The 27,195-nt window shown below is 40.3% G+C and overlaps 4 protein-coding genes across 4 annotated transcripts; 3 read left to right on the forward strand and 1 right to left on the reverse strand.

Annotated features, from left to right (window-relative positions):
• Window positions 1–423: 423 nt before the first annotated feature.
• Window positions 424–5,038, forward strand: LOC139222670 (E3 ubiquitin-protein ligase TRIM39-like). Its single transcript, XM_070854512.1, has 10 exons — window positions 424–481; window positions 648–882; window positions 995–1,370; window positions 1,670–1,765; window positions 2,097–2,330; window positions 2,479–2,626; window positions 2,740–2,766; window positions 2,910–2,974; window positions 3,548–3,670; window positions 3,854–5,038. The coding sequence occupies exons 2-10, from the start codon at window positions 656–658 to the stop codon at window positions 4,226–4,228; spliced, it is 1,671 nt and encodes a 556-aa protein (XP_070710613.1). The 5' UTR covers window positions 424–481; window positions 648–655; the 3' UTR covers window positions 4,229–5,038.
• A 2,061-nt stretch (window positions 5,039–7,099) lies between these two features.
• Window positions 7,100–10,631, forward strand: LOC139222675 (E3 ubiquitin-protein ligase TRIM39-like). The gene is made up of 10 exons (XM_070854517.1): window positions 7,100–7,120; window positions 7,540–7,774; window positions 7,876–8,233; window positions 8,443–8,538; window positions 8,639–8,872; window positions 8,961–9,108; window positions 9,205–9,231; window positions 9,348–9,412; window positions 9,826–9,948; window positions 10,218–10,631. The coding sequence occupies exons 2-10, from the start codon at window positions 7,548–7,550 to the stop codon at window positions 10,575–10,577; spliced, it is 1,638 nt and encodes a 545-aa protein (XP_070710618.1). The 5' UTR covers window positions 7,100–7,120; window positions 7,540–7,547; the 3' UTR covers window positions 10,578–10,631.
• Window positions 10,632–14,042: 3,411 nt separating this feature from the next.
• Window positions 14,043–15,837, forward strand: LOC139222680 (cerebellin-1). The gene is made up of 3 exons (XM_070854523.1): window positions 14,043–14,348; window positions 14,764–14,883; window positions 15,640–15,837. Exons 1-3 carry the CDS (start codon window positions 14,043–14,045, stop codon window positions 15,835–15,837), a joined length of 624 nt encoding a protein of 207 aa, XP_070710624.1.
• Window positions 15,838–18,026: 2,189 nt separating this feature from the next.
• ripk3 (receptor-interacting serine-threonine kinase 3) lies at window positions 18,027–26,279 on the reverse strand. Its single transcript, XM_070854518.1, has 13 exons — window positions 26,200–26,279; window positions 25,193–25,356; window positions 24,941–25,109; window positions 24,189–24,344; window positions 23,499–23,647; window positions 22,792–22,841; window positions 22,524–22,685; window positions 22,039–22,121; window positions 21,866–21,905; window positions 21,416–21,480; window positions 20,279–20,330; window positions 19,953–20,149; window positions 18,027–19,179 (listed from the first exon to the last, which is right to left on the reverse strand). The coding sequence occupies exons 2-13, from the start codon at window positions 25,348–25,350 to the stop codon at window positions 18,997–18,999; spliced, it is 1,464 nt and encodes a 487-aa protein (XP_070710619.1). The 5' UTR covers window positions 25,351–25,356; window positions 26,200–26,279; the 3' UTR covers window positions 18,027–18,996.
• Window positions 26,280–27,195: the final 916 nt, after the last annotated feature.

Below are 27,195 nucleotides of genomic sequence, written 5' to 3' on the forward strand. Positions count from 1 at the left end.
ACAAAGCCAAGACTCAAAAGGAGAAATCAAGAAATATCAGTAACACCATCGCTGTGTCTTTCGTTCCTACAGGGCTGATGTGAGGATAGTACCACAGAAATAACATCAAGTTACTGGAACACGTTGGACAGCGTGAGTTACAGTGAGTAATACATGTTCTAATTCCTTTTATAAGAGCAGTACCTGTTGTTCTCGTCCAAAGATCAGTCACTGTTTGAGTGAAGGACTTACTCATCTTAAGGGTGTCCAAATATTTTTATGATGACCATAAATGTTGCTAATTAATGTATATATGTATCAGTATGACTAAGACTCACATTGTTTACTTACAAACGGATGAGGATGAAGCCTGGCTTTGTACAAATTTGTTGTTTTAAGCCAACTTTAACTTTGTCAAGGGAGGGTTGGATTTGATCCTTTTTTCGCTGCTGTATTACACTGGATAGTACAACCCTGGTGAAGTCTCAACAATTAAGCAAATGTAAGTTATATATTCATTTATATGCTCAAAAGTTATATGTTCAAATCCGACAAAAGCAAGGAGTTGAGTAAATTCTTCTCAAGGGCATTTTTACATTATAATATGTAAAAGAAATCCACAACACGTTTGCATATGCATGTATAAGTAAAACAATTGTGTTTTTCAGTTAGAAACATGGCGTCTGCATTATCTGAGGATCAGTTTCAGTGCAGCATCTGTCTGGACATCTTCAACAACCCTGTGTCCACCCCATGTGGGCACAATTTCTGCCAGGGATGCATCAAAGGTTTCTGGGATACAAAAGATAAGTACGAGTGTCCGCTCTGTAAAGATGCCTTCAAACCCCGTCCAGAACTCAGGATCAACGTTGGCCTGAGAGACATCACTGAGCAATTTAGGCGGTCAGTTGATATTGTAATTTTTCCGTGCATACACACAAACAATATCCTACAAAATCAAGTTATTTGGTTGTATGTTTGACTTAAATTAACCTGATCTACATTAAATCGGAAGGTCTATGAAGAGCAAGCAGCCATACAAGCCGATCCCAAAGAGACGTTCCTTAAAACAACCTTCTAAGTCTGATAACGTTCCCTGTGCCATCTGCCAGCTGCCAGACAAGTTAACAGCGGTCAAGTCGTGCCTCGTCTGCCAAAGGTCTTACTGTGAAACTCATCTGATGCCTCATCTGGAGGATCCAGTGATGAGGCAGCACAGGCTAACAGATCCAGACACGTTCGCCACCAGTCACATCTGCAGAGATCACAACAAGCCCCTGGAGATGTTTTGCAAGAGAGACCGGGCACCCGTTTGTACTGAATGCACAGAGAGGGACCACAAACATCATGATATCGTCCGGATGGAGAAGATGGGGACGATGAAGACTAAGGTGAGGAAGAGAGGTGTATTTAATCTATGTTCAGTCATTTTATGTTTATTTTATCATATAATACCACTGAAAATGCACAATGATACACAATTTCTGCCTGCTTGACTCAATACAGTTTGGGAACCACAATGGAAAACAAATCATGATTTTCTTTTATTTTGTTACTGTAATGGGTGCATTGTGGTCTTTATTATGCACAATTTCATTCTTAACTATATAAAACAATGCATTGCTTCTCTTATAAAGCATATCTAAGTGATTCAAATTGAAGTGAATGTCTTCACCTTCAAACTTTACAGGCTCAAATGAAGAAAACTGAAGCAGAGTTCCAACAGATGATCCATGTCAGACTCAGAAAGATTGAGGAGATCAAAGACTCTGTGGAGATGAGCAAAGTAAGATTTATATCTCCCTGCTTTCCGACTATAAGTATTATTTAAAAAAAAAGATAAAAGTATATGTGACTGAAACTTGGAGTGATTTTCCTGGAAGCTGCTCGGCCAAATTGCTCGCTGCTGAAGGGAACAAACTGTCCTGTCTTTCCTCTTTAATCCTCCATTTACATTATTTGTGTTATACCTGGACAACAAATTTCCTAAATTGTGGTTCTATTTGTGCAAGGATCCTAAATACGAGTAGTCCTCTTGTGTTTTGAAAGAAGGAGTAGGACAACTTTGTAATTATGATCCAGGACAAAAACTAGATTTTTCATATGGATATCTGCAGATGAATAAAAACAGACAGATACAAACGAGCAGCCAGGTCTTCTCCACGTTGGTGAGCGTCATTGAGAGAAACCGGGCTCTGCTCGTCGAGGAGATCGAGCAGAAGCAGGAAGCAGCTGAGAGGAGAGCAGAGGAGCTTCTCAAAGAGCTCGAGCAGGAAGTCGCTGAACTGCAGAGGAGACAGAGTGAGCTGCAGCACCTGCAGCACACCGAAGACACTCTTTATCTCCTACAGGTTAGAGAGTCCTGTACATACCAAAATCCCTCTTAATATCTTCTTCCACACTCTATTATTCATGCCAAAGATTTCTTACACAATTTTACTGGGTAAGTACAAGCATCCCTGAAGAAATATGTGTCGCTGTCGTCTTGTTTTACTGTAGGGTTTCCCCTCTCTTAGTGCTCCACTGGCCACCAGGAGCTGGTCCAATGTCAACATCGACTCAGACAACCACATAGGGACAGTGAGGAGAGCTTTCTCCAAGCTGCTGGACATCTGCCATGAACTTGAAAAAAAATTGTCTACAGGAGGTCAGTAACTTCTGTCTTGATAATATTGTTGTCACCATTTTATTACCTGTACCTGTAGGATTAGTACCAAGACTTAATAGAAACAAAATTAACATTTTTCTTTTGTTTTGTAGAAGTGAGCAAGCTCAGTCAATATGCAGGTATGTATATGGATATAAACATAAAACTCTTGTGTGTTTTGAGTGATAAAAGGGCAGAGAGACTGCAGTATTTCATTTTGGATGGATTACTCCTCAAAATATGTGAATTCATTCACATATTCACTTATTCTTTTCCTCTCCAGTGAGCGTCACTCTGGATCCTGCGACTGCTGCAGGCTGGCTGGTTCTGTCCCCAGACGGAAAAAAGGTAAAGTAGCTCTGGTCATAGTACAATAACTACTGAGATTTGATGATTCTGCTTACAGCTGGTTCAAATCATATAAACGGATGGTTCAAAGGCCGAAAATGGTTAATAAACATGTCTCTCAATGGTCAATATTAGGCCCACCTCACTGTAATATCCATTTTTATGCTGATGATGCCATCTTGTACGCCAATGTTCATTTCATGTTCCCAAACCTATCCAGGCTCTAAAAAAGAGATCCATTATGGAGATATTCTGTATGCTCATGCTGCTGCCACTGCCACTTAAACCACTGAGTGCTTTCTACAAGCTATCACGCTCACCACTGTCATATACCATATACCATATACCAACTCTGAACTGGGGAAGATTTATTTTTCGTATCAGGCACCTTGCCATTCGAAGAAACGACAACACAGTTTGAAAATAGAGCCGTCCAGGTGGTGTGGTGAACAAACAAGCAAAAAAAACTGATTATGAAGTGGCTGACTGATGATGACACGACTTCTTCTGTGACATGTTCTCTGTACTGATAATGTCCATATTGTTGTTGACGGCAATGGTGATGATCCACAGGTGAGTGTTGGCTGCCAGCAGAGGAAACTCTCTCTCCCTGATGACCCCCGCAGGTTCGACTCCTGCCTCTCCCTTCTTGGAAAACAAAGCTTTCAATCTGGAAGACACTTCTGGATGGTTCAGGTAAGAAATCAGACCTATTCCTGAACTCTATGGCCGCTGGTCCATCCTCACAAACTTGTGCTGTGCTTTACACGCATTATTGAAACCTTAAAAAGTCAGGAAAATGAAAAAATTCTCAAAGAGATCCAAAATGTCATACTGAATCACAAGCAATATTACTTTGCTCTGTGCGCTGAGTTTCAGGTTGGAGACAAAACAGACTGGGATCTTGGCATAGCTAGAGAGTCCATCAACAGGAAGGGAGCCATCACAGTGCGGCCTGACAGCGGTTACTGGGCGATCTGCCGGCGGAAAGGCGGCAGCCTGAGCGCCTGCGCCGGCCCCTCCGTCACCCTCCACCTCCAGGACACCCCCAAGAAAGTTGGTGTCTTCCTGGACTATGAGGAAGGGTCGGTGACCTTCTACAACACAGCAGCAAAGACTCACATCTATACTTACAGTGGATGTACCTTCACAGAGCCTCTATATCCGTACTTCAACCCCTGTCTTCATGATAATGGGAGGAACACTGCCCCGTTGATTATCTGCCCTGTTGAGTTCACAGAAGAAACTACATAACTTTGAATTTGGGACACTCATTTTGTTATCTGTTATGAGAAAGTTTACTAATAGATTCAGCCTACAGCCAGTCTCTACAGTGACAGTGGCAGAATATTGGTAATGCAGCTGTGTCTAAGTGTCACTCAAGTACCTTCCTACTCTGATTACCTTTAAACAGGAGTGCCCTGTTTTCTTCATTTGCTTGTTCTTTGTTCACTTTGCATGTGTTTACTCAAGCTGCTTTAAAGAAACACAAGAGGGGCACAAGAGGGTGCTGTAACATAATCTAGGAGAGTAGTTCTAACAAGATTTTTAATACCTGTTTGTATATCTTAATGCTAATATATGTCGTGTTTATAGTTGTTTACACTGTAAGAGGGTTAGGGTTTTTAATTTTAATGCACTATAAATGTTTGCCATGAGTTTTTATCATTTTGCTCACTGTTTTTTTTTTTCTTTTTGACCAAACGCATCTGGAGGTTTGAGATGCTTTCGATGCTGTTAGTCGTCCGCTTTTACAGCTGACAAACGTTGCTAAATAGCCGCCATCTTAACATAAAACAGCTGATTGTTTGTCTTTGTGGTAAAGTTATTTACTTAAGTTAATATCCATGAGGTGTTTTTGCCAACCCCTCGTGTATGAAAATGTGTGAATGTGTACTGTGTGGGTCTATTTATTATTTGAAGGTACTGCTTTGTAGAGTCAGGATATCTCTTGTTTTTTAGTTGTTTTATTTTCTGAAAATTTTTTTTTTCTTATCTCAAGTGTACTAAATTGATTTATGTTTGCTTACATTTGTGAAGAATCAATAAATTACCACAAGATTATGTCTTTTTCTGAGGATGAATGCTTTAAATATACAAAACAATGATATAATTTTGATTGAATGATATAATGATATAATTATTAATTTTAAATTATTTAGTTTTACTGGCTCATAGAGCTCTGGGCTGCAGGTCTTGGTGGCTGTGGTGTTGTCCTAGATGATGCTGTAGACATTGTAGGAGCAGTAGACACACTGGCACCTTCATTAACAGCAGCTTCCCTTGCTTGTCTTTCCTCCTCTAACTGAATTAATGGTGAACAGTACACACATGCCTGTGCAGGTTGTTTGTGGAGCCTGATGTGAAATTTTAATTTTGCAAAGTCTGCACTCTGCCCTCGAACTATCAATTATATTAAAATTTGTCCAAATTTTGCTACGTTTTCTGTTGCTCATGTTTCTCACCTGTCCTGCCTGCAGTCTGACTATGTAGCAGTGCTCTCTCACTCTCTTGTCTCTCCATCTCCACACACATGGAGACAAACAAATCGGCTCCCGTCGTTCACTTCACAGAGCCGGCTATAAGAACCGGATCGTTCGCAACCGACACATCACTACTAATCAGGCAATCACACGAGGGCAGGAAGTGAAGTATCTGAGAGGAGAGGAGAAGAGAGTAAGTCAAAGTAAAACAGACAAAAGAATGAAAGAAGCAATGACAAACACTGCTGTGTCACCATGACAGGATCAAATTGCACAATAGTGAATATGATATATTTCGAGATGTGACAACAACTAAAGGTCATTTCTCTACCAGTTTACTTTTTCAAGTTTTTTCTGAAGATGTTGTTGCCCTATTGACAAATATGGTCAGATTAGCTAAGAACAACCAGAAGGAGGTTTCTGGTTCTTTTAAAAGCAACAAAAAAGGATCTGAAAGTCTGTTTAAAGGATCTGCAGATTGTTCCATATTTTTCCAAAACCCCAAGAGTCAATCTCAACAACAACACGTCACAAAAAAGCCATGAATCTCAGATCTTTTGAAATCCTGTAAATCCTGTAGATTTAAAATTAAATCCCACTGTTTATTTTTACAGGCACGTGTGTTTATGATGATACATAGGACTATTTCCAACTGGATGTGTGCAGATACGCTTCAACTGAGATGAGATCAAGGAAGATGTACTGAGTGATTTAATGTTATCATTTAAATAATAACTCATTTGCTTGAGTATTTCCACTTTATGATGCTTTCTACAGTATTTACTTAGACATTGATGTGTCCTCTAATATATCATAGTGTAACACTCACAGGTGTCTGAAAAACAATTACTTTTACTTTTTATGCTTTCTGTACATTTTTATAATATTTCTAACTTGAATGTCATTTCCAATCCACAACCTCTACTTTGAATTTAGTGTTTTTATATAGTAGTATTGCTGCTTTTGCTTAAATAAAGGATCTAAGTACTTCCACTACTAGAGAGTCAGCTGAGAGCAACATGTTTCTAATACAAACAGGTATCTGTGCCGTGTGACTGTTCTTCGTGTGAGGTGTTTTTCTGTTTATTCTTCTGAGAGAAAAGGTGGAACTTTGCAAAACAGGTTTGTCTTGGAAAGAGTCCAGATACACAGAGCTAATAGTCTTCTGCAGGGAAAATGTACATTTAAATCTTATCTGTTAACATCGCTCTTAATAAAGCAGTCCACACCAAATTTGCTCCTGAATACCAAGAAGGAGACGTATTCTGCTCATTTTCAGGTTCATACATATTTGTATATGTTTACATGCTCATACTACTGTGCATACTATATATACTGTGCAAACTTGGATGAGTTAAGAGTTCATCTTCCACAAAATGGCAAAAAGCTGAAATATTCCTGTGTACAGATGATGGAAAATGTCAAACTCTGCATGAGTTCAACTGCGTGGCGTCAGGCTAAAAAGACAGCAGTCAGAGCTGAAAGACCAGAAATACCAGAATGACTGATGGGTGATGTGGAGAAATTAATCTAACCCCTTCAGGGAGGAGCCAAACAGGAACGAGACAGAGCGACCGATCCCGGAGTGTGAACCAGGAGGGACTGCGAGGAGTATTGAAACTATTCTGCACAATTAGGACACTCGACGTGACAACCAAAACAGGTAAGAGGGTTTTGATAGTACTACTGCAGCAACAAAACAAACTGTGAGGTCAAGGCAGCTTCTCAGGCGACTTTAACTAACACAGTTTGGGATATTTGACACATTTAGAACAGATTTCATGAATGAAAGAAAACTTTGATTTAGAAAAAATGTCCTAAAATGAATCCTACTACAGTAGTTTACCTATAATTCATTACATTAATGGTACTGATTAGAAATAATTGATTGAATTTATGACATTAGCACGACTGGCAATTAAATATGAGTACAGTGTTTAGTCTATATTTTGGGAATTTTGTTAGACACCAAGATTTAAAAATCTGATTATGACAATTATATGGTTTTTTTTTTATTGATGTTTGGTGTTTTATGTGTGCAAGAATATGTGTGTTTTACTAATTTAATGTGCTTTTTTCCAGCCAGAAACATGGCCTCAGTGCCATCTGACACACAGTTCAGGTGCTGCATCTGTCTGGACACCTACACCGACCCCGTCTCCACCCCTTGCGGACACAACTTTTGCCTGGACTGCATCGAAGGCTTTTGGGATACGAAGGACAAGTCGGAGTGTCCCTTATGCAAAGAGACATTCAGAAAGCGTCCAGAACTCAGGATTAACCGAGATTTTGCAGAAATCATTGAATTCTTTAAAAGGTTTGTTTTGAATAGTCTTTCATGTGACCGCAAACCATATTTGAAAGAGCAACATATTTGAATTTGTTTGAGATTTAACAGGATTTAATTCAAATCAAAAGGTCTCTGCCACCCACACCTGGAAGCAGGAATCAGTCCCAAAACCCACGTGTTAAGGCTGACGAAGTTCCCTGTGATGTCTGCCACGGAGACAAGTCCCCGTCTGTCAAGTCATGCCTCATGTGCCAGACGTCTTACTGTGAACTACACCTCACACCACACGGGAGGGATCCGGCGCTGCAGAGACACCGGCTGACAGATCCGGCCACCTTTGCCACCAGTCACCTCTGCAGAAACCACAACAGGCCGCTGACGATGTTCTGCAAGTCGGACCAGATGCCCGTGTGTGTCAAATGTACAGAGAAGGACCACAAACACCATGAGTCCATCGTAATAGAGAAGGAAAGCAAGAGGACCAAGGTGGGGAAATGTTTACTTTGTTGATCAACTTCCTTTAAACTCGCTCTGTTGTGCAAATATAGAAATGTATTAATGTATTTTCCATTTCTTAAGTAAGCCAATGAACCCAATCAATCAGTCAACATCCTTAATTATTAAACATTTTCTCTCAGTTCCTGCTTTTTGGGGCATTTTCCAGCAAGCTGTATTGAAAATGTGCTCTTTTTCAGGCTCAGTTGAGGAGCATAAAGGCCGACATTCAGCAGATGATCCAGGCCAGACTGAGAAAAATGGAGCAGATAAAAAATTCAGTGGATCTGAGCAAAGTAAGTAGTTGGTAAGCACTGTTGTATGGATGCATGTTCAAATAGAGTCAACTGGACTGTTTTTGTTTTCTCTAAATTGACATTTTCTGTGGTCTTTCAGAAAATCACAGAGAGAGAGATACAAAGCAGCGCTCAGGTCTGCAGCATGCTGTTAGCCGCCGTTGAGAGACAGCAGGCCCGGCTGGTCGAGGAGTTCCAGGAGAGGCAACAAGACGCTGAGACGAGAGCCGAGGAGCTGCTGGACGAGCTGGAGCAGGAAATCAACGAGCTGCAGACGAGGAGCAGCGAGCTGCAGCACCTGGAGCTCACTCAGAGCGCTCTTCACCTCCTACAGGTTAGACACCTCAACTGCATTTCAACAGTTCTGGGCCGTCTCAACATTTCAAGAGCTGTGCTCATGAAAAAAATCTTCCTTGTTTCAGAGTTTCCCGTCTCTAAGTAAACTCCCATCCACTAAAGAGTGGTCTGAGGTTGCGGTCCACTCAGATCACTGCATGGGGACTGTGAGGAGAGCCGTCTCTGAGCTTGTGGACGTCTGCCAGGAACTTGCAGACAAACTGTCTGCAGAAGGTCAGTAATTCTTTGGCAGATAAATGACCAAAGATTCAATAGATTATTGTGAAAATCAGTGCATGAAAATAACCTTTATCTTCTCCTTTTTTGCAGAAGCAGACCAGATGGAACAATATGCAGGTATGTTCACAATCCCACATCCAGTGCTTATTTCAGTAACAGTTTAATCGTAATCTCCAATCTCTCTGCTCCTTTTTATTACCTGACTCACTGTTTTCCTTCTTTTTTTCATACAGTTGATGTGACTTTGGATCCTGCGACTGCTTCAGGCTGGCTCGTCCTGTCTCCAGACAGAAAGAAGGTGTCGTCCGATCGTATGAACATTGACTTAAATGTATGGGGAGCACAGTCTTCCTAGGCAACTATAAGTTATCCAAAGTGGTTAGAGCTTCTCACATTTAAAATTGTGAAGACAGTGACAAGGACGTGTGAAGCAGGAGCTAAAATTGGTTGAACTTTTGTGATAGAATGTGACCTGCTGTGGTGCATTTCACTGTGGAAGTAATGTGTCATATTCTCACATGAAAACTGAGGAGAGTTTGTGTGAGAATTAGGTGCTGGGCTGAAAATAAAGAGCCAGCTGCTTTTATTTTGAAGAGGATAAAGCTATTAATTACTACCAATGACAACAGCAGTGATGCTAATCGGGCTCATGTTTAATGTGATGAAGACGAAGATGATGTTAATAACAACAATCGCACGCTTGATCCACAGGTTGGCGTTAGTGGCCAGATGAAGGAGGCCTCACTCCCAGACAATCCTCAGCGATTTGACTCCTGCGTCTGCGTTTTAGGGAAACAAAGCTTCACATCTGGAAGATGTTGCTGGGTCGTTCAGGTAGGAGCTCAGAAACAAGAAAATGTGCTTCAGGCCAGCAGAAGACTTAAACAAATGAAATTTAATGTATCAGATAAGGCTGTCAAGCTACAGCAGCAGCTTTAGACACCATACTTAACATGATAGCATCATAATTCTATCAACCTAATTGTGATGCTTGAAAAGTGAATCTGGAAGTATTGATTAGTTTAAAGGGCAGATGCAAGTCTTTTCTTTTTCTCTCATTGTGTCGTTGTCTGTTTAACTCTCTGCTGTGTGCTGAGTTTCAGGTTGGAGATAAATCAGACTGGGATCTTGGCATAGCCAGAGAGTCCATCAACAGGAAGGGGCCCATCACAGTGCGGCCTGACAGCGGTTTCTGGGCGATCTGCCGGCGGAAAGGCGGCAGCCTGAGCGCCTGCGCCGGCCCTTCCGTCCGCCTCAAACTCCAGGAAACCCCCCAGAAAGTTGGTGTATTCCTGGACTATGACGAAGGGTCGGTGACCTTCTACAATGCAGAAGCAAAGACTCACATCTACACTTACAGCGGGTGTACCTTCACTGAGCCGATCCACCCGTTCTTTAATCCCTGTGGTCATGATAACGGGAGGAACACGGCCCCGATGATTATCTGTGCTCTGGAGGGATGAGTCAGGGAAGCACAGGACATCATCCCTGAGTCAGATGTGTGATGTGTCAAAAGAACAGATGATGTGAAAAACATTTTTGAGCCTATTTTGGTTTAAAGACATCTATTGTACTGTAATAGTATTTGTTCAACACTGGCCTGCAACAGGCTGAAATTCATTTATTATTTCTGTTTCTACCTAGAAGATTGCAGTAAGGTTTTCATGAACTCCAGTTTTATTGTTCAAATTCGTCAGAATGATACCAGACTACAATCATCTACTGTATGTAAATGCATATAAAGTGCTTTAAATGTAGCTGCAGGCAGTGTGCAACTTTATTCTGTAGCCTAAATGGGTTAAAAAGATGCAAATTGTGATACAAATAAATAAAATTCATGTTTTAAAACCCATTAAGCCATTTTCAGTGAAATTCATACATAGCTTTTGCATGTATTTAAATGTGTCCATGAATATGAATTCTGCTTAAACATTGTTTGCATGAGCTGCACCACACGCACCAAGCAGACATATTACACATCAAGGGCTGTTTTTTCTCTTTAACTTTGACCTTATGGTTTAAACACTGCACAAGAGGAAAGAGAAAGTTTACCCTTATCATAACTGTATGTAAGTATTTTATCTCAACCTTGAATCCATGAAGGCAGGAATGAAAACTAAAGGTACACATAAGTCAAAGGGCTTTTGTAAGGCATGAAATAAACATTTCCAAGTGTTCTTTCAGGACGTACAAAATGGACTAATTGGTCATGAGGATCCTGATGTTACAGTTGTATGTAACAACAGTTAGTGGTGCTTGTGCCGTGCCCTGACCTTCATCAGATTAACCCTTTAACATTTAACAACACACCTTTGTGCTTTTTAGGTCAAACAATTAAACAAAGCACACAACTGAAGACTCACCTATTAGGTATTACCCACCAAACCTGAGAGCGTTGTCAGGCCGGCTAAACCTGCTGAACAAACTAAACTGTCGCAATGAAGTAAAAGTTAAATCAACAATTACCATAAACAAAATTGCCATTGCCAACGCTTGCCTCTCGTTGCAAAAAGTTTTTCCCCCACGGAAACGATGAAAAGCAGTTTGTGAGGGTGCCTTTCAGATCTGCCGTCCGTTGTGTGATATCTGAGGTGAAAGAGATGGAGGTGGAGGGAGGGGAAACAGGTCCAGTAGGGGGGCGAGGAGCCGTGGGAACAGAAGGGCCGCAATGCTCGTGATGTGATTAAACGTCTGCTTGAACACAGGGGTTCCCTGGAACAGAGAGATGGTTAGAGAGAGATGGGGAAAAGAGAGGGAGAGGAGCAGAGATAAAGCTGAAGGTAACGGGGGAACTGGGCTCTTGGGATGCTCCAAATTTACTGAGGGTGGCTGGTTTCTGTGTGTCACTGTAGATCCAACGCTTACTGTGAGAGGTGGGTGTTTTTCCAACACTATTTTTGAAGAAAACATCATTTGTGTATGTGTTTGTGAAAATGCTTGTACTTTTCATGGTTGGGTGTGTTGTTTAGGCTCTAATTATTTGCATTCATCTAAATTTCTTTAATAATTTCTACTTAACTCCTCTTATTTCACTGTAAGAAATGTGTTTTTTGCATATATGTAATGTTTTCCTACTGAGCATGAAGAGTCTGCTGTGTGAGTTGTGGTCATTTTTGTGTTCACCGATCTGCCACTGACATAATGCCTGAGCAAATATCTGTACTTGTAGTGTGTGTTCATGTGTGTCCGTGTGAAGGAATGTAAGTGCAGACACAGGGATTCAATTGGAAACGTGCAGGGGGAGAAAAAGTGGGAGTGTTTACCCACAGATGGCCTCTCAGTGGTGGGACTGTGATAGTGCACTGCCCCCCCTCCTGAGTGCACCTGGCATTGCTCACGCAGGACTCCTCTTAGCCAAAACATTACCTCATCTCTTCGTCTTCTACTTATTTCCCTCTTCAACATAATCATTTTCCTCTTAATATTCATTTATTCATTTTCATTCCCTCTCTCATCTTGGACCCAACAATGTTTAACCAAATACATTGTTGTGATATAGTGTTAGAATATACAGACAGGTTAATAAAAGGTAAAATTGTGATGCAGGTTGCCGCAGAAATACTGTTTGTCCTTTCGCATGCAATTTGATCGATGGACCGTCTACTTGTATGTGGGTGCAAACAGATAGGTATGGATATGGGAGAGGTTGCTGAATGGATTTCGGAATCTGCAGACATTGTGAACTTATAGCTTATTTTAACTTTAACTTATTTTATTATTATCATTTTTCAGGTTTAAGTGCCAAAAGTACTTTAGGAAAAGATCATAGTTTGGCTTAAAGTAATAAGTCAAGCACAAATATAACAGATCAGGTACATTAAACACAAAATAAATTCTTTCCAACACACACCTGGGTATAAAGAGCCATATTGGCTGTGCAAACAGAATCTGCCTTTCATCAAACACAGTGGAGGACTGAGATAAAAGATCTAGCTCAGATTTTTATTTTAAAAAATTGGGCTCTTGTGTGACTTTGATGTTTTAAAATGTGAGTTGGGATCCAACACATTATTTATACAACACTCAATAAGACCTAGACAAGCCACTCTGGTGTTGTGGTATAAGGTATGATTACTGTTTTTGTCAATGGAGTCTGGTTAGTTTGAATAGCACAATACAACGGCTGTTTCTGGTTAAACAAAGATGATCTTGACTGGGTGCATTTGCTGGATTTCTGGAGCCATTACAACCTGTTCACCTCCCGTTGTTGGCTGTCAGCTCAGGAGATCTACAGGACCGATTACACAAAGTACTCACCAGTCACGTCGAACACAAAATATAGAAAAAAATATGGCCCCGGTCTAAAAATACATGTATAGCATATGTATAATATAAAGGAGTTATCCTTTAAAGTAGCCATGCTTCAATCATGTCATTGATTTCATAAACAGAAAATATAGAGGTTTTATGCATTTTTTTCATTTGCAGTGTATTTTATATACATTTGCATACATCTTGCATATATTTTGTTCTGTGGTCTATTTTTTCACACAGGCCTGACACCTTGACTGCCTCCAAACCAGTTTGGATTTGTGTGTCAGCACCCAGCTGGCTGATAGCCATTCTGGCTATGGTGTGAGGAACTGGATAACCTCCACCAATACTGTCCGTATAAGGACTTCCTGTCTGCTGTTATAGGAAGCCGCCATCTTGGTGCCAACTATTACTCCTTCTCCTCTCCAGAGAAACTCCATCTCCACTCAGTGCTGGAAGAAGTGTTAGTTAAGGATTACCTGAAACATTTAATGTCCCAGGGGATGCAACAAAACCTCAGTTGAAGTATTCTGTGCGGGTGAAATTATGATCCTTTTGCTAAAGTGAGAAGACACCTTCCCGCTGAAGATTTGTTGTGGCAATCCTGTCACTGTGCTGGGAGTAAAAACACCACCAAAGCCCAAAACCACTCTTGTTTGCTCTCATTTGGAACTATGCCCTCTGCATCTCCTCCCACTTTGCCCTTCCTTGTTCCCCGCTCAGTCTTTTTCGTTGGACTGTTGCTTCTGGTCCTTTTGGGGCCGAAAGGGGTCAGTTGCCAGAATGACACAGAGCCAATCGTGTTGGAGGGAAAGTGTCTGGTGGTGTGCGACTCCACCCCATCTGCGGAGCCATCGGGTAACGCTCTGGGCATGTCGGTGAGGTCGGGAACCGGACGCGTGGCGTTTTCAGCAATCCGCAACACCAACCACGAACCCTCGGAGATGAGCAACCGCACCATGACCATCTACTTCGACCAGGTGGGTTTCAGGAGCACATGTGTGTGGATGACTCCAAACTTGGTCACACAACCATTTAAGAAGCAAAAAGCACCAGATGGTTTGTTACACAGGATCATCTGGGAAGTCACATGTAGAAGTTGTTTGTAAATGTGCAGGCAGTCGATTGGATGAACCAACTATCTATCACCATTTAACACAGGCTAACTTGGCTGCACACTAAACAGCTGAGGCTGAATTCATCCTGTCTGGTTTGTGGCCTGCAGTTTGCCAGCTATATATTATATCAAATGACCTTCCAGGACACTTAGTTCACACCTTCTTTGTCCCATTTTTTTTTTCTAAAAAAGAGTCTCAGATCATAATTAGTCAAAAATGAGTATATTGATTGTATGGGGCAATTCAGTCTCTCTCTTCATCCATGTTTTCCTCTTAGATCTTGGTAAACGTTGGAAGTCATTTTGATCCAGCGAGGAGTATCTTCGTGGCACCTAGAAAAGGAGTCTACAGTTTCAGCTTTCATGTTGTCAAAGTTTACAACCGGCAGACGATACAAGTAAGAGCAACAGCACTTTGGGAACATTTTGGGAAATATTCTTATTCGCTTTCTTTGCCGAAAGTTAGTCAGAGCATCAATACCAATAAACAAGATATAACTTGTTGATTACTGAGTTGCTGCTAGCTGGATTTTGTTACAGAGGTAGGCCAGCTGTTCCCTAGTCTGTGTCTAGCCTTTATGCTAAGCTAAGCTAAAAAGAAGCCCACAGTAGCTTCATATACTGCTCAGACATGAGCATGGAATCGATCTTCTATTCTAGCTATTAAACATATCTCTCAAAATGTCAGACTATTACTTTAAAAAGGAGTTTGACTAACTTGGCATGTGTTGAAAGTTAAATTTTGCTGATTTTCAACTGAGAGTGTTGAGCTGTCTGTGTAGGCAACATGGAGGGATGTTAAACAATTGGTAAAGTATCCCTTTAACTGTAGTTGCTTACTAACCCACAAAGCTGTAATGCAGCTGCTTGACATTAATTGTTACCATTGATTGAATGAATCCATTGTGTGTTAAAACAAAATCTCCAGCAAACATGCAAACAAAACCTTTCAACAACTACAGTTATGTAGATAAACTAAAATATACCTGGTTGTCAAGCTGAAAACTTCCTGAAAAGATGACATTTTTTGGAAAATCAAGGCTTTTACCAGCAATAATATTGATATAATTCACATCCTCTGGCCATCATTTCCTTGCAAATGTCCTCTTAAATTTCACTCTACCTTCCTCTACCCTCTCACCCATCGTTCCCAGGTGAGTTTGGTTCTCAACGGCTGGCCGGTGATTTCAGCCTTCGCAGGTGATCAGGACGTGACCAGGGAAGCTGCCACCAACGCCGGGCTGGTGATGATGGAGAGAGGGGACAAGGCATACCTCAAACTGGAGAGGGGGAACCTGATGGGAGGGTGGAAGTACTCCACTTTCTCTGGGTTTCTGGTGTTCCCCCTCTAGATTAGGATGAGGTACGGTGGGAGATCATGTTCTTGTCATAGTCAAGGGTGTGGAGGGTGTAAGGAAGCATCAGTGGATACACTTTGAAATCCACTGAGAAATTGGGAACCGCATTAAACTGCGTTGGTGAACAGATGAATGGGTGAATTCACTCACTAATACTGAATGTAATTTCCATTTCCATTGCATATTTTTGCGTTACTGTTGTCTGACTACTGTAATGTGTCGTCTATGCTCGATTGCTGTCAGAGGTCAGTGATTTTCCTTTACTGCATGAAATAGAGAACCAAATCTTTGTGTCAATAAAGAAAATTATTGTGTCTATTTTCTTTCTCCTACTAAATCTCTATCTATCTATCTATCTATCTATCTATCTATCTATCTATCTATCTATCTTAAAATTATGAAACTACATTTCCCATAATTCAAAGGCACAGAAAGGGAAGCTGAACTTGTTAAGCATACGTCATTTAGTTTACATTTTGGCAAAATGCCTCCATTTAAAGTTTGCCAAATTAGCTATTTGCTGTTCCTGTTTACAGTGCACCCACTGATGAGCAGTTAAATGTCACTGGATTACATTAATACCTAAGATATCTTAAAAAGATTATATTCTTAGGCAAGTTCTGTTTTACAATTTCTCTCACAGTCTTGCACCTTTAGCTCTCAAGGACATGCACCACATGTTCTTGGTTAACGCTGACTCTATCATGGCCTTGAAGCCACCTCTAATACACTTTACATGCACTCTATAAATCACTTTATATGCAGACAGACGGCTGTTCTGAAAATAATGTGCATCCCTGCTGTGTGTCCCAGGAACTGTATTACAGAAAGATTTTGCCCAAAAACATGTCCGCACTCCACTGCTCACACCTTCCTCCCATACGTGACGTTACCAGCATCATATGCAAACATCAGTAAAGCATCAGATTTGTTGCTTTATTGTAAAAACCTTAAACTTAAACTAAACAGCGACCATGCATCTCTCTGCAGTGGATCAGGTGGCAGATGGAGGATTGGCAGTAAACGAAGGGATCCGGTGCCAGAAGCATGCCGAGTTCACACTGGACCGTCACAACCGATTAGTCTCAACGCCCCAGTGCACAGCAGAGGCTTGTGTTAGCACTTCGGAGATTTGTGTCTGGAGTACAAAACAATGTGAAGACTTTGGTTCCATACTACTTAAACCATGCAACAGATTTGGCTCTTTGAAGTCAAAATTAGTGACAGGAAATATCAAACACAACAGAGTGAGTGAAGTTCAGTCATAATCTGTGACATTTTTCATCTAAATTAATGTATATTTTGTTCTGTTTTTGCTGCGATACATAAGATGATACATTAACTACATTTTTACAACCCAACACAAACAAAGTTAACGCCCACTCTGACTTAATTTCACGTTCCATTCAATCTCTAACCATTTTGTTATGTATTGAATTCATCACGTGAACAATAAAATGCAGTGAAAGCAGTGAAAAATGCTTTTAATTGCATAGTTTTGTTTGACCAAGTGTCTAAAGACATTCAGGAAACAAAGATTTTAAAACAGAGAAAAATGTTGCTGATTGATATTTGATTGAATAATTAGTCGATGTATTGTTGCAGCGCTGGGATTTTTACCAGATGAAATATGAAAACTGAGCTATGACGCTAAGAGGAGAGAGAGAGAGAGAGAGAGTGTGGCTGAGCAGGCATGAATTAGCATCAGAGTGGCTTTTAATGGTTGGCAGGACAACGACAAAATAAAAGGGAAGAGAAACGTCAAGCTGACCTTTGTGCTTCCTCCCTTCCAAGAGGCTTCTTCCTGAAGAAGCCTCAGTCATATTTGTGTAAAATCCTCTACTCCACTCTCTTGCTGCACCCCGTCTTCGGTTTCTTCGGTGCTGGACCTCTTCTTTGCTGGTGGGAAATGCGAGTGGGAAATTTTGTTGAAAGACCAATCATTTGTGCGTCAAAAACTTGCTGCTCTAAGTACTTATCAGAGCACCAAATGTGTGTTAATTCACTGCTGAGAATACTCCCCAAAAATGCACAATTTACGAAGATTACAGTGCCCGACCGTTTTAGGAACTCTTCCCTGTATATTTTCCAATATTCATGCCTTCAGTAGGAACCAATGGCCTGAGGAGTGAGAGTCACAGACAAGGAAAACTGAAACCATTGAGAGACGGACCAACACAGTGTTGATTTTAGGAGTTTTTATGGGATTTACTGACAATAATAATAATATAGATCAATGCCAGAGTCATCCAATAAAATAAAGCAATTATTTTTGTATTATACAAAACATTATCACATAAATATTCCATACATGTTCATTCCAACTCTTCACTGAAGCTACATAATGCTTCTACTGAGTGACGTACACCAACTTTTTATGGCATTTAATACGTATGTCTGTTAAAATTCCATCTTATTTTCAAAAAAAACAATTAAAAAAGTATAAAAAATTTATAAAAAGAATAAAAGAAACTGAGTTAATGAAATAAGTACAAAAAACACGTGCATTTGTATTCAAATGTATATGTATGTATATATGTATTTACAGTATACTTTGATGATCCAATTCGATATTTCAGTTAAGTGAAGGTAGACAAGCCCGGATCAAAACAACACTTGCAAATAATTCTTTGTGCGTGCTTTGACCTCTATGACATACCAAACTATAAAGAGTATATATCTGTTTTGATTAATAGTCAATCTGTTGTTTAGCCCCTGATGGTGAGCTGGCACTACAACTGTGGATATGTGTTGACCACAGTTGGTGGAAAAGCAAAACCATATGACCAGATTTGGCTCGTATTTATACTGCTGACAAGGCAAAAGGGAGGTGTGAAGCTTTGCTCACTGGTATAAAATGTTCTAATAAAAGAGGCACAATAAATAAAGACTGTTAAAAAATACCAAAACATCATTTTAAAAGCCTGAATTCTACTGAAACGACATCTGAATCCCGTTCAGACTTGAAAAGCAAACAAAAAAGATTCAAATAGTGCAGCTACCATTTCAGACAGGAAGCTTCTCTTACAGATTATGACCTGCCTGTTGTGCAAGAAGGGATAAACCAAGCGTAGAGAGATGTAAAATAAAATTAGAGAACTTAATGAGAACTCAGCCGACGACTCCTGTCTTGTCTTTCCAGCTTCCTCATTGTCATGGACGGAGGTTGACGTTTGGAGCTGTTGGGTGCCGTTTCCTGTCTGAGGGGTTTGCGGCGTAGATGTGCATGGTGTTGTTGTCGCCGCACTGCAATCCAGTCACATTGCTGAGGACGATGTTGACATCCCCTTGAGGAGGTGGAGGATGGCTGCAGAAGTCAGGGCTGGAAAGCCAACGCTGCAGATACAAAAACAGAGAAGGAGAATGTATGTCTGTTCGTCTTCTTTTATGACAACAAAGTTAACGATAAATGCTGTGTTGATGTGGACTGATTATCTAAGACATTAAGTACTACATTGTTCTGCATAAATTCTTCATTCTTTTGAAAAATAGTGCTTCAATTTAGATGAATATGCAGTAATTATGCAACAAATGCAGCTTTTGCATCAGCAATACTTTGCAGAATGGTTCGCCAATACATAGTAAAAATCATTACAATATGTTTTTCCAAATATCTCTCATTTATACTGTATTCTAAAGAAAAATTCAGGTATTTTTCATGGTTCTTGGGCATCAGTAAGCTCAAACTGCTTTCACAAACTCTCTTTAATTAAGCTGTTCTTCTAATTACCCTTCTTACCCTTGTTATCCGTGCCCAGCACCATGAATGTCTTGCATGTCAGCCGTAAACGTGTCCTGTCCTAATTTTATAAATTAGTCATCCCAAAGAAGATACAAAGTTTAGACAGCCAGCAAGTTGGCTAAGAAATAGATTCCTATCCTCACTTTTTTGGCTAGACCAGAGTTTGAAATAATTTTTGTAAAATGTAAAAGTTTGTTTATAAAGCTTGTGCCGTTTGTCCCTGCTTTGTCTGAGTAACGTTTCCTGAATCACTACAGCAGAGGTGGCAAGTGCAACATTTACATGACCCCAGTTAGAGTGGAAATAATTATGAAAATGACTCCTAGGTTGGAAAGAACAATCCTGAAGCAGAGCAGTAAACACCCACGTGGAACTGTGGACACAGGTTTCGCATAAAGGCCTGCTGGGAAGTTTGTGGTGTTTTGCCTTGAGGTGACTTCCTGGTCGACGGAGGCGGTGGTGACGGTTGAATGGGGCAAACAGAGGACATGTTCAGTTTATAGTCCACCGATGAGCAGCCTAGGTCCACGTTACACACATTTGCAGGTCGAGGTAAAGGCGGATCTGAAATGGACAACATTAATCTAAAGAAATTCAGCCATGATAGATATTTTGTTTCACTGATTTGTGATCTGAAACAAATGATTGAACACTGCTTTAGTGGTTTCTATGCAACTAAAGCACCTAAAGCACCTTCGACTCTTTCTTTATCTCGTTGATTTGCAGTCGCACCACCAGCCATTTCCTGCAACAAAAAGGAAATTCAGTCTGTTGGTTGCTTGTGACATATCGGTGACCTAGATGATATGAGAACCCTCACTGGTGTGGGTTTTAACCTCTAAATCAAAGATAACAGACACTTCATCACTTATGTGAGGAGTGTTTCATGTCCATATTGTAGATGATCCACACTCTCGTGACACAATAAAAACATTCATTTTGCTCATTTGCTTTTTAGCCAAGAGTTAGTAGACTGATACTAAATGACACTAGTGAAAGTAAAGTAAAACTTAGTAAAACTGGAAACAGGAATTGCTCAATCCCTGTTCAAACGGCCCGTTATTCTGAAACCTCAATAGTCCAAAACATCCCATCCCAGTGGACCTTTCTATACATTGCTCCTCAGCTGACTGCTTGGTAGTGAGACTGAAACACCCAAGCTGTCCTACAAGAGATGGGGTCTCCATGTTGACTCTCTTTGCCCTTTGCAGTGTTTCTGTCCACTGGCATTCAGATGGGTTTCGCATCAATGGGACATTTTTCAGACTTTTGGAGTTTCGGAATAATGGGCACTCTGAGCAATAACATGGTACCCTGGAAACAGAGGGAAACCGCTGTCCCACTTCAGCTCTGCTCTCTAAGTGACCCCCCAAGCGCAGCGTACGCTGTTACGTAATACCAAGTGAATGAGAGGAAGTGGAGCTACTAATGAAACACAGCCTTTAAAAAAACCTGAACAGTAGATTTTTGGGGAAATTGCTTTTCCAGTATCAGAAATGTGCATAATTTCATTGTGTACAACACAGTTTCCTGTGAAAATTCCCCCAGGGTGGCAAAAAATGACGAATTTCATAATTCACTGCAACAGCAAAAAAAGTAACATCACAGTATTGAGCAATTTGTGTCTCACAGACCACATTGTGAGCTGATGTTCCTCTTACCTTAAAAGAATAGTTTGATGATATATTGATATAATATATATTATAATTTTCATCAACATTGTGCTTGAATGATAGAGGATGATGAACCCGGAGTTTTAAAGACAAGAGGTGAATGATTCTATAATAGTCACAGCAGGGTGCAGCACCATCCAAATCACCTAAATCTCACCTGAACTGGCAGCCGTCCTGTTGGCACATCATTGCATCTGCACATGTTTTCAATTCTTCTGCCCCCTGCAGCCAAAAAACAACAACAACAACTCTTAAAACTATTGCTGTATAATCACATTTATGCTGTTTTGTAACAGAAATTTCTAACCTGGCTCAACCAAACTTTTCCAATTCATAATAGTGTTATCTCAAGACGCTTTACATAAAGAGAGTGGCAGGAAAAACTCGAAACCTCGAACAGACCCAGGCTCAGATCCTGGTTCCTGTTAATAGTTCATGAAAAGCGTGAGATGCACTGTGAAAATGATGATTAGCTGTTTATTCTCTTTTTTTCTCAACTTAACACAAAACATATAACAAACACCACACAAATAAATAAAAGGGAGTTAAAGCAAATAACTGAGTTACCATCAAAAAATATTGTTTTTGATACATTAAAAAAAGAGACCTGAAGCCTGCTGTATTAATTCTTCTTCTTCCTTTTGGTCCTGGAAAGAGGAAGAGAAAGAGCGAATCAGGTAGTGACACACAAAAAATAGGAATAGCCATTTGCTGTGTCATGTCAAACTTTTACAGCATCTCAGAATGACTCGAGCGTTAACGAGGAGATTTGTTCCTTACCAGTTTCGTCAGCACTTGATAAACAGCATCAGTAACAGCATGTTTGTGTATCTTATACAGCTCTTCTGTCTCGATCGTGCACTCTGAGAACGATGGAAAGATGTAACATTAAGACCGAGCGTCACAAAATATTAAAGGAGTTTTAGCTTGACTGTTCTCAGCTGCGATCCATGTCGTCAGTGACAAAAGATGGCAGTCAGATTTCAGTTCAGCAGCAAATGTCTATCCAATGGTTGCTTAGACACAAAAAAACAAAAATATTAACATCATTGTGGTGCTAGAAGAAAAGTCAGTAGGGTTCATCCTGTGGGAGCCAGGAATGTCTGTACAACATTTCACAACAATAGATATTTACATTTAAGGTATTTCTAACTGGAGTAAAGTGCCAAAAGCACCAGCCCATAATTATCAAGTTATTCTATTCTACGTTTAACAACTCAGTTCCAGCATGGGGAATTTCGTGGTAAATGAAGGAGTTTTCTCACCAAAAGAGGAGGGCCTTTGGCAGCGTTTTGCCTCCCAGCATCTCTTCATGAGCTCCATCAGTCCCGTCAGACCTGCAATCCCGGCATCCTGGTCCCTGATCTCATCCAGAGATGGACGGTCTCCCTGCGGGATGCGAAAGCGCACCATGCTGGGCATGGCATCTACAGTAGAGGAAGGATCAAAAAGGGCATCAGAGTGGCACCGAATAGCAAACAAAACTCTGCGAGTAGCTAGCAAATATAGCAAAAAGACACAATAGTCACTTACGTGCATATGGTTGTTTCCCTGTGACTATGGACCATAAGAGTATACCATAACTGAAAGAGAGAACGAGAGAGTTGTTTGTCAGGTTTACTAATTATGTCTTGTTTTTGTAGGCCAACACCAAAGTTAACATCGCTGTGGTTCCCTCAACAAAAAGCCAATGGGGTTTTTTCATTGGATTTTGGATTATCTTAAAGTTTGGAAGTTTGCGGTAGAATAGTTTGCAACAATAAACACAACTAGAGGCTGTAAACACGGACTAGTGAGTAGATGAGTTTCCATGTTTGGCATAACGTCCTTGACAACCTGTGTAGTCTCATTTAGATACACAAAAGCTTCAAAACGTGAAAATCCCCTAAGCTTTTGGTAACCACAGATCAAAAACCTGCTCAAAAGACCCACGGACTTCAAGACTTCAAGACAAATGGAGTCTGATGGGAGTGATTAAATCACTTCCAGACTATCTGGAGTTCACAGGAAGGCGCTGAGAGGTGTGTTGGGTACAGTTTGTCGGATGAGAAAGTCACCTGGAAGTTTGATTGATTAAGTGTCCTATCTTTATTTTCCCTATGAGTCAAGTCTTTAAGAAACGTCAAAATGTCATCAGGGTTTTCATATAAAGCTTGTCACTCTAAAATTAGATGTCATTATTCTGTATTATATGACCCATAAATCATTACTATCTAAGGGCTGGTTCAGTGCTCTTGTACCTGTAGATATCAGAGGCCTTGGTAGGGCTGTACGATAAGTCAAACGCCTCTGGTGGCATGTAGCTGATCGTTCCCCCCTCCCCCTCGCTGTCTTTCTTGGAAACCTGCGTGATGCTGTGGTAAAACCGAGCGAGGCCAAAGTCTGTAAGCTGGAGATAAAGGGGAAGAAAATGAGCACAAAGAGGAAGGAAGCGGAGAGCACACAGGACAGTGATGCCACAGAACAACAAATGTGTTTTACGATGATCCCAAATGCATAACAAAACAAAATCTACACAAATGGAAATATTTATTCATATGTGCAAGATATGTATAGATCATATATAGATCATGAATATTTTTTAGGCTTAGGGTAGAGTAATGGAGCTGTTAAGTTAGTTAGTAGAGCTGAAATCATAGTCAGTTACAGAAAAATATCCATTTGATAATTTATTATCAACAACTGAGGCAAAAATATCAAATATTCTCTGGTTCCAGCTTCTCAGATATGAGTAATAGTAAAGTGTATCTCTAACAAAACAAGACAAATGAAGCTTATATGAAGCTTATTATCATGTTACAACATTTACATATGCACCCATGTCTGTGTATTTTGGGCTTACTGAGACTGAGCCACAGAGTGTGAACGTCTGTATAAGAGGAGCGTGCAGCAGGCTGAGGCCTGGCTTCCCCTGACAGACTGGGACTCACCTTGACAGTGAGACAGGAGTCCAGCAGCACGTTGCTGGGCTTCAGGTCGAGGTGGAGCAGGGGGGGCGACAGACTGTGGAGGAAGTTAATACCCAGAGCCACTTGGTGAGCCAGTCTGAAGACCAGCGGCCAGGGTGGAACTCCACGTAAGGTGTCCTGATAGAGAAATGTATGTCTGTTACAGATGCACGTATAGTGGTGATCGTGCTGGTGTGTATATAGAGAGAAGTACTATACTTATGTACAGTTGAATATGAATACTGGATATTTCCATTTTGTGCTGCTTTATCCCTCTACTAATTTCAGAGGATAATTATTGTCATTGTTGTTGTCGACTTTGCACATTATAATTTTACCATCATTTTACAGAGATCAAGATAAAAACAGTGTATAAACAGCTGGTTTAAGTAAAAGTAGCAACAGCACAGTGTGGAAATACTGTTACAATTAAATGTCCTGCAATATACTCAAGGTACTAAAAGTAAAATCATTTATTATGCAGAATGGCCAATAAATAAAATGATATCACTGGATAAAATAAAATAAAACTAAGAGAGAAATAAATGTAGTTGAGTTAAAAAGTACATTTCCCTCAGAGACAAGAACTTTGATATAACAACATTTTTCAAGCAAGTTCATAGACTTTTGATACTTTAACTTCATTTTGCTGATGATACATTTTGCTGATGATACTCTTCTGTTCTTTCACACGAATGAGAAATATGAGTACTTCTTCCACCTCTGGTTATTACCTGCAGGGCGGACAGTGACCCTCTCTCCATGAGCTCCATGACCAGACCAAGCTGTGTGGACAGGCTGCAGGAGGGCACTCGACCCTTGAAGACCCCGAGGACCTGAATAACATACGGGCTGCTTCCTTGACGCATCATGTCGATCTCACGCAGTAAAGATCCACTGGTCCTGTGTGAGGTTGTTTTGCGTTATGAGCAGTCCTCATTTTGTTTTTTTATTACAGTAGACAGAAACTCTTTGTAACCACTCACCCATCGTCATGGTGGAGCAGTTTGATGGCCACATCGCAGGCCAGCTGACGATGCCTGGCTTTGTAGATTTGTCCAAATCCCCCCGAGCCAATCACCTCCCATTTCTCCAGACTGGAGTCTAGAATCAACTTTGTAGCTTGAAAGCTGGACAGCGCCATAGTTCACTGCAGGAGGAAGTATTTATGACAATTAAGCCGTTACAGGTCTACGGACTTTGTTCCTCAGAAACAAAGAGGATCTTACCAGTGACATTGCTATCAAAAAGATTCCTATTTCATTTTAATGTTGCGCTTTGTGCTCATTCAGGTTAAACATGATGTTTTTAAGGCTAACTGATATTTTGTGACTAAACATCTTCAAGTTTGGCATTTGGCCACAAGGAGGCAACAGAAAGATTAATTCAAATTCAAATACAATCAAAGCATTTCGTGTTTCTTGACCTAGAATTACATCCTGGCATTTAAGGAGACAAATTTACGTCAGTCTGTGTGACAGCGTCTTTGCACGTTACTGCTACTTTTGTGACAAATAACGTTCTGGGTTAATTCTGATTCAGTTTTGTAAAATAAAGATAAAAAATGATGAGTTGTTTTAGTTTACAGTCATAACTATATTGCTTGCTTTTATTCCTGAAGGAGTGGTAATGTAAAATCCTAACAAGTCACAGTCATAAAAATGCATCTGTATAGTTTTTATATCAAGTTATATGTATATGTACTATAATTTATATTCATTCTTTAAAAAACATTTCTGATTTTAGTTTTTTGTGTTAAATTAAGAGTGCCTTGATACAGGAAATCCATTGTACAGAGCCATGGTTCCTGTACAAATAACAATTAACTTACCGAACCTGAAATCTATCGATTATTTTTTCAATAAATCAGTTATTTGGTAAGAAAGTGATGAAAATGCCTTTGGTAATGTCTTCGAATTGCTAATTTTGTGACCAACATTAAAAAAAAGAACAAGATATTCCCTTTATGTACAGTAAAACAGCAAATACTCACATTCTTTGCCTTCCTTCTTCAACTTAAAGTTTAAAAATCCTTTCTTCGGCCTCTCCCCTCTTAGATTTGATGCTATCTCTCTTTCTATCTTGCCAAACAGGAAGTAAATAAAAAGCATAAGTTATTAGTGGCAGGGTCTGCTGTAATATATAATATAATATTACAATATAATATGATATTTTCCCTGCCTTTTCTGGCTCTTAACTCATCAAAGAAAAGGGAAAAAGCCTTCTGAGGCGCTAGAGCTTCTTTTCTGAGGTCAGTGTCACATTACAAACTTTTAAAGGCCCCTCATCTCGCACACACACCTGCCCACTCAACAGGAAACCACACTTCTTGGTGTTCAGGCTACCTAGCATGTGTCAGAAAGCCAACAGGGTGAACAAACACCTGTGAAAGGCAATACTTCAACAGTCCTACTATTGCTGCTGATGCTTATACTGTTTCATTGTATGTTAATTTAACTGCCTGGTTCTTTGTGTTATTGTATCAGACTGCATTATACTGTAAAGTACTGGCTACCTGCTGGTAAATTCGTCCCATTTTTGTTTTACAGCCAAAAACATACTGTCTAAATCTACTGTAGTTGAACCTAAAACAGCTTAACACAACAGATGCTCACTGCTTAAGCATATCAGGCCCGTATGAATCAAAAGATAACACAAGCTAAAAGGGAAAAACCACTACAAGATCAATAATTTCAAGACAAACTCACTACTAGAATATGCAGCTGCATTTTTTCAAAATGGGGAAACCACTCACCCTGAGGGACATACTCTTCTTCCTCATCATCCAGCCATACCGACAGAGGTAAAGGGTGTAAAAAAAAAACCCTGCGCTCATTCAGTGACTTTCTACCCGAAGCAGCAGTTCTTGTTCTATCTTAACAGGCAAAAGCAGAAGTGAAACTGCATCCCATACATCACTGGTCTACTTCTGCTTCTGGACTACTCAGCAACCAGGCAAGTATGTAGTATAACGGGTTTTTGTTTTCTC

The sequence above is a fragment of the Pempheris klunzingeri genome, chromosome 23 (assembly GCF_042242105.1).
Source record: "Pempheris klunzingeri isolate RE-2024b chromosome 23, fPemKlu1.hap1, whole genome shotgun sequence".
NCBI lineage: Eukaryota > Metazoa > Chordata > Actinopteri > Acropomatiformes > Pempheridae > Pempheris > Pempheris klunzingeri.

Bases quoted from the DNA above. Each gene is read 5' to 3' on its own strand.
- ripk3 (XM_070854518.1), bottom strand. From the start codon at position 25,350: ATGGCGCTGTCCAGCTTTCAAGCTACAAAGTTGATTCTAGACTCCAGT. The intron at 23,648-24,188 runs GTGAGTCCCAGT...CTTTATCTCCAG, and splicing joins ACTCCTGTCTCACTGTCAAG to CTTACAGACTTTGGCCTCGC. The intron at 19,180-19,952 runs GTGGGTGTTTAC...TTGTATCTGCAG, and splicing joins ACCTGTGTCCACAGTTCCAC to CGTTGGCTTTCCAGCCCTGA.
- LOC139222675 (XM_070854517.1), top strand. From the start codon at position 7,548: ATGGCCTCAGTGCCATCTGACACACAGTTCAGGTGCTGCATCTGTCTG. The intron at 8,234-8,442 runs GTGGGGAAATGT...GCTCTTTTTCAG, and splicing joins AGGAAAGCAAGAGGACCAAG to GCTCAGTTGAGGAGCATAAA. The intron at 8,873-8,960 runs GTTAGACACCTC...TCCTTGTTTCAG, and splicing joins GCGCTCTTCACCTCCTACAG to AGTTTCCCGTCTCTAAGTAA.
- LOC139222670 (XM_070854512.1), top strand. From the start codon at position 656: ATGGCGTCTGCATTATCTGAGGATCAGTTTCAGTGCAGCATCTGTCTG. The intron at 1,766-2,096 runs GTAAGATTTATA...GGATATCTGCAG, and splicing joins ACTCTGTGGAGATGAGCAAA to ATGAATAAAAACAGACAGAT. The intron at 2,767-2,909 runs GTATGTATATGG...TTTCCTCTCCAG, and splicing joins CAAGCTCAGTCAATATGCAG to TGAGCGTCACTCTGGATCCT.
- LOC139222680 (XM_070854523.1), top strand. From the start codon at position 14,043: ATGCCCTCTGCATCTCCTCCCACTTTGCCCTTCCTTGTTCCCCGCTCA. The intron at 14,349-14,763 runs GTGGGTTTCAGG...TTTTCCTCTTAG, and splicing joins TGACCATCTACTTCGACCAG to ATCTTGGTAAACGTTGGAAG. The intron at 14,884-15,639 runs GTAAGAGCAACA...CATCGTTCCCAG, and splicing joins ACAACCGGCAGACGATACAA to GTGAGTTTGGTTCTCAACGG.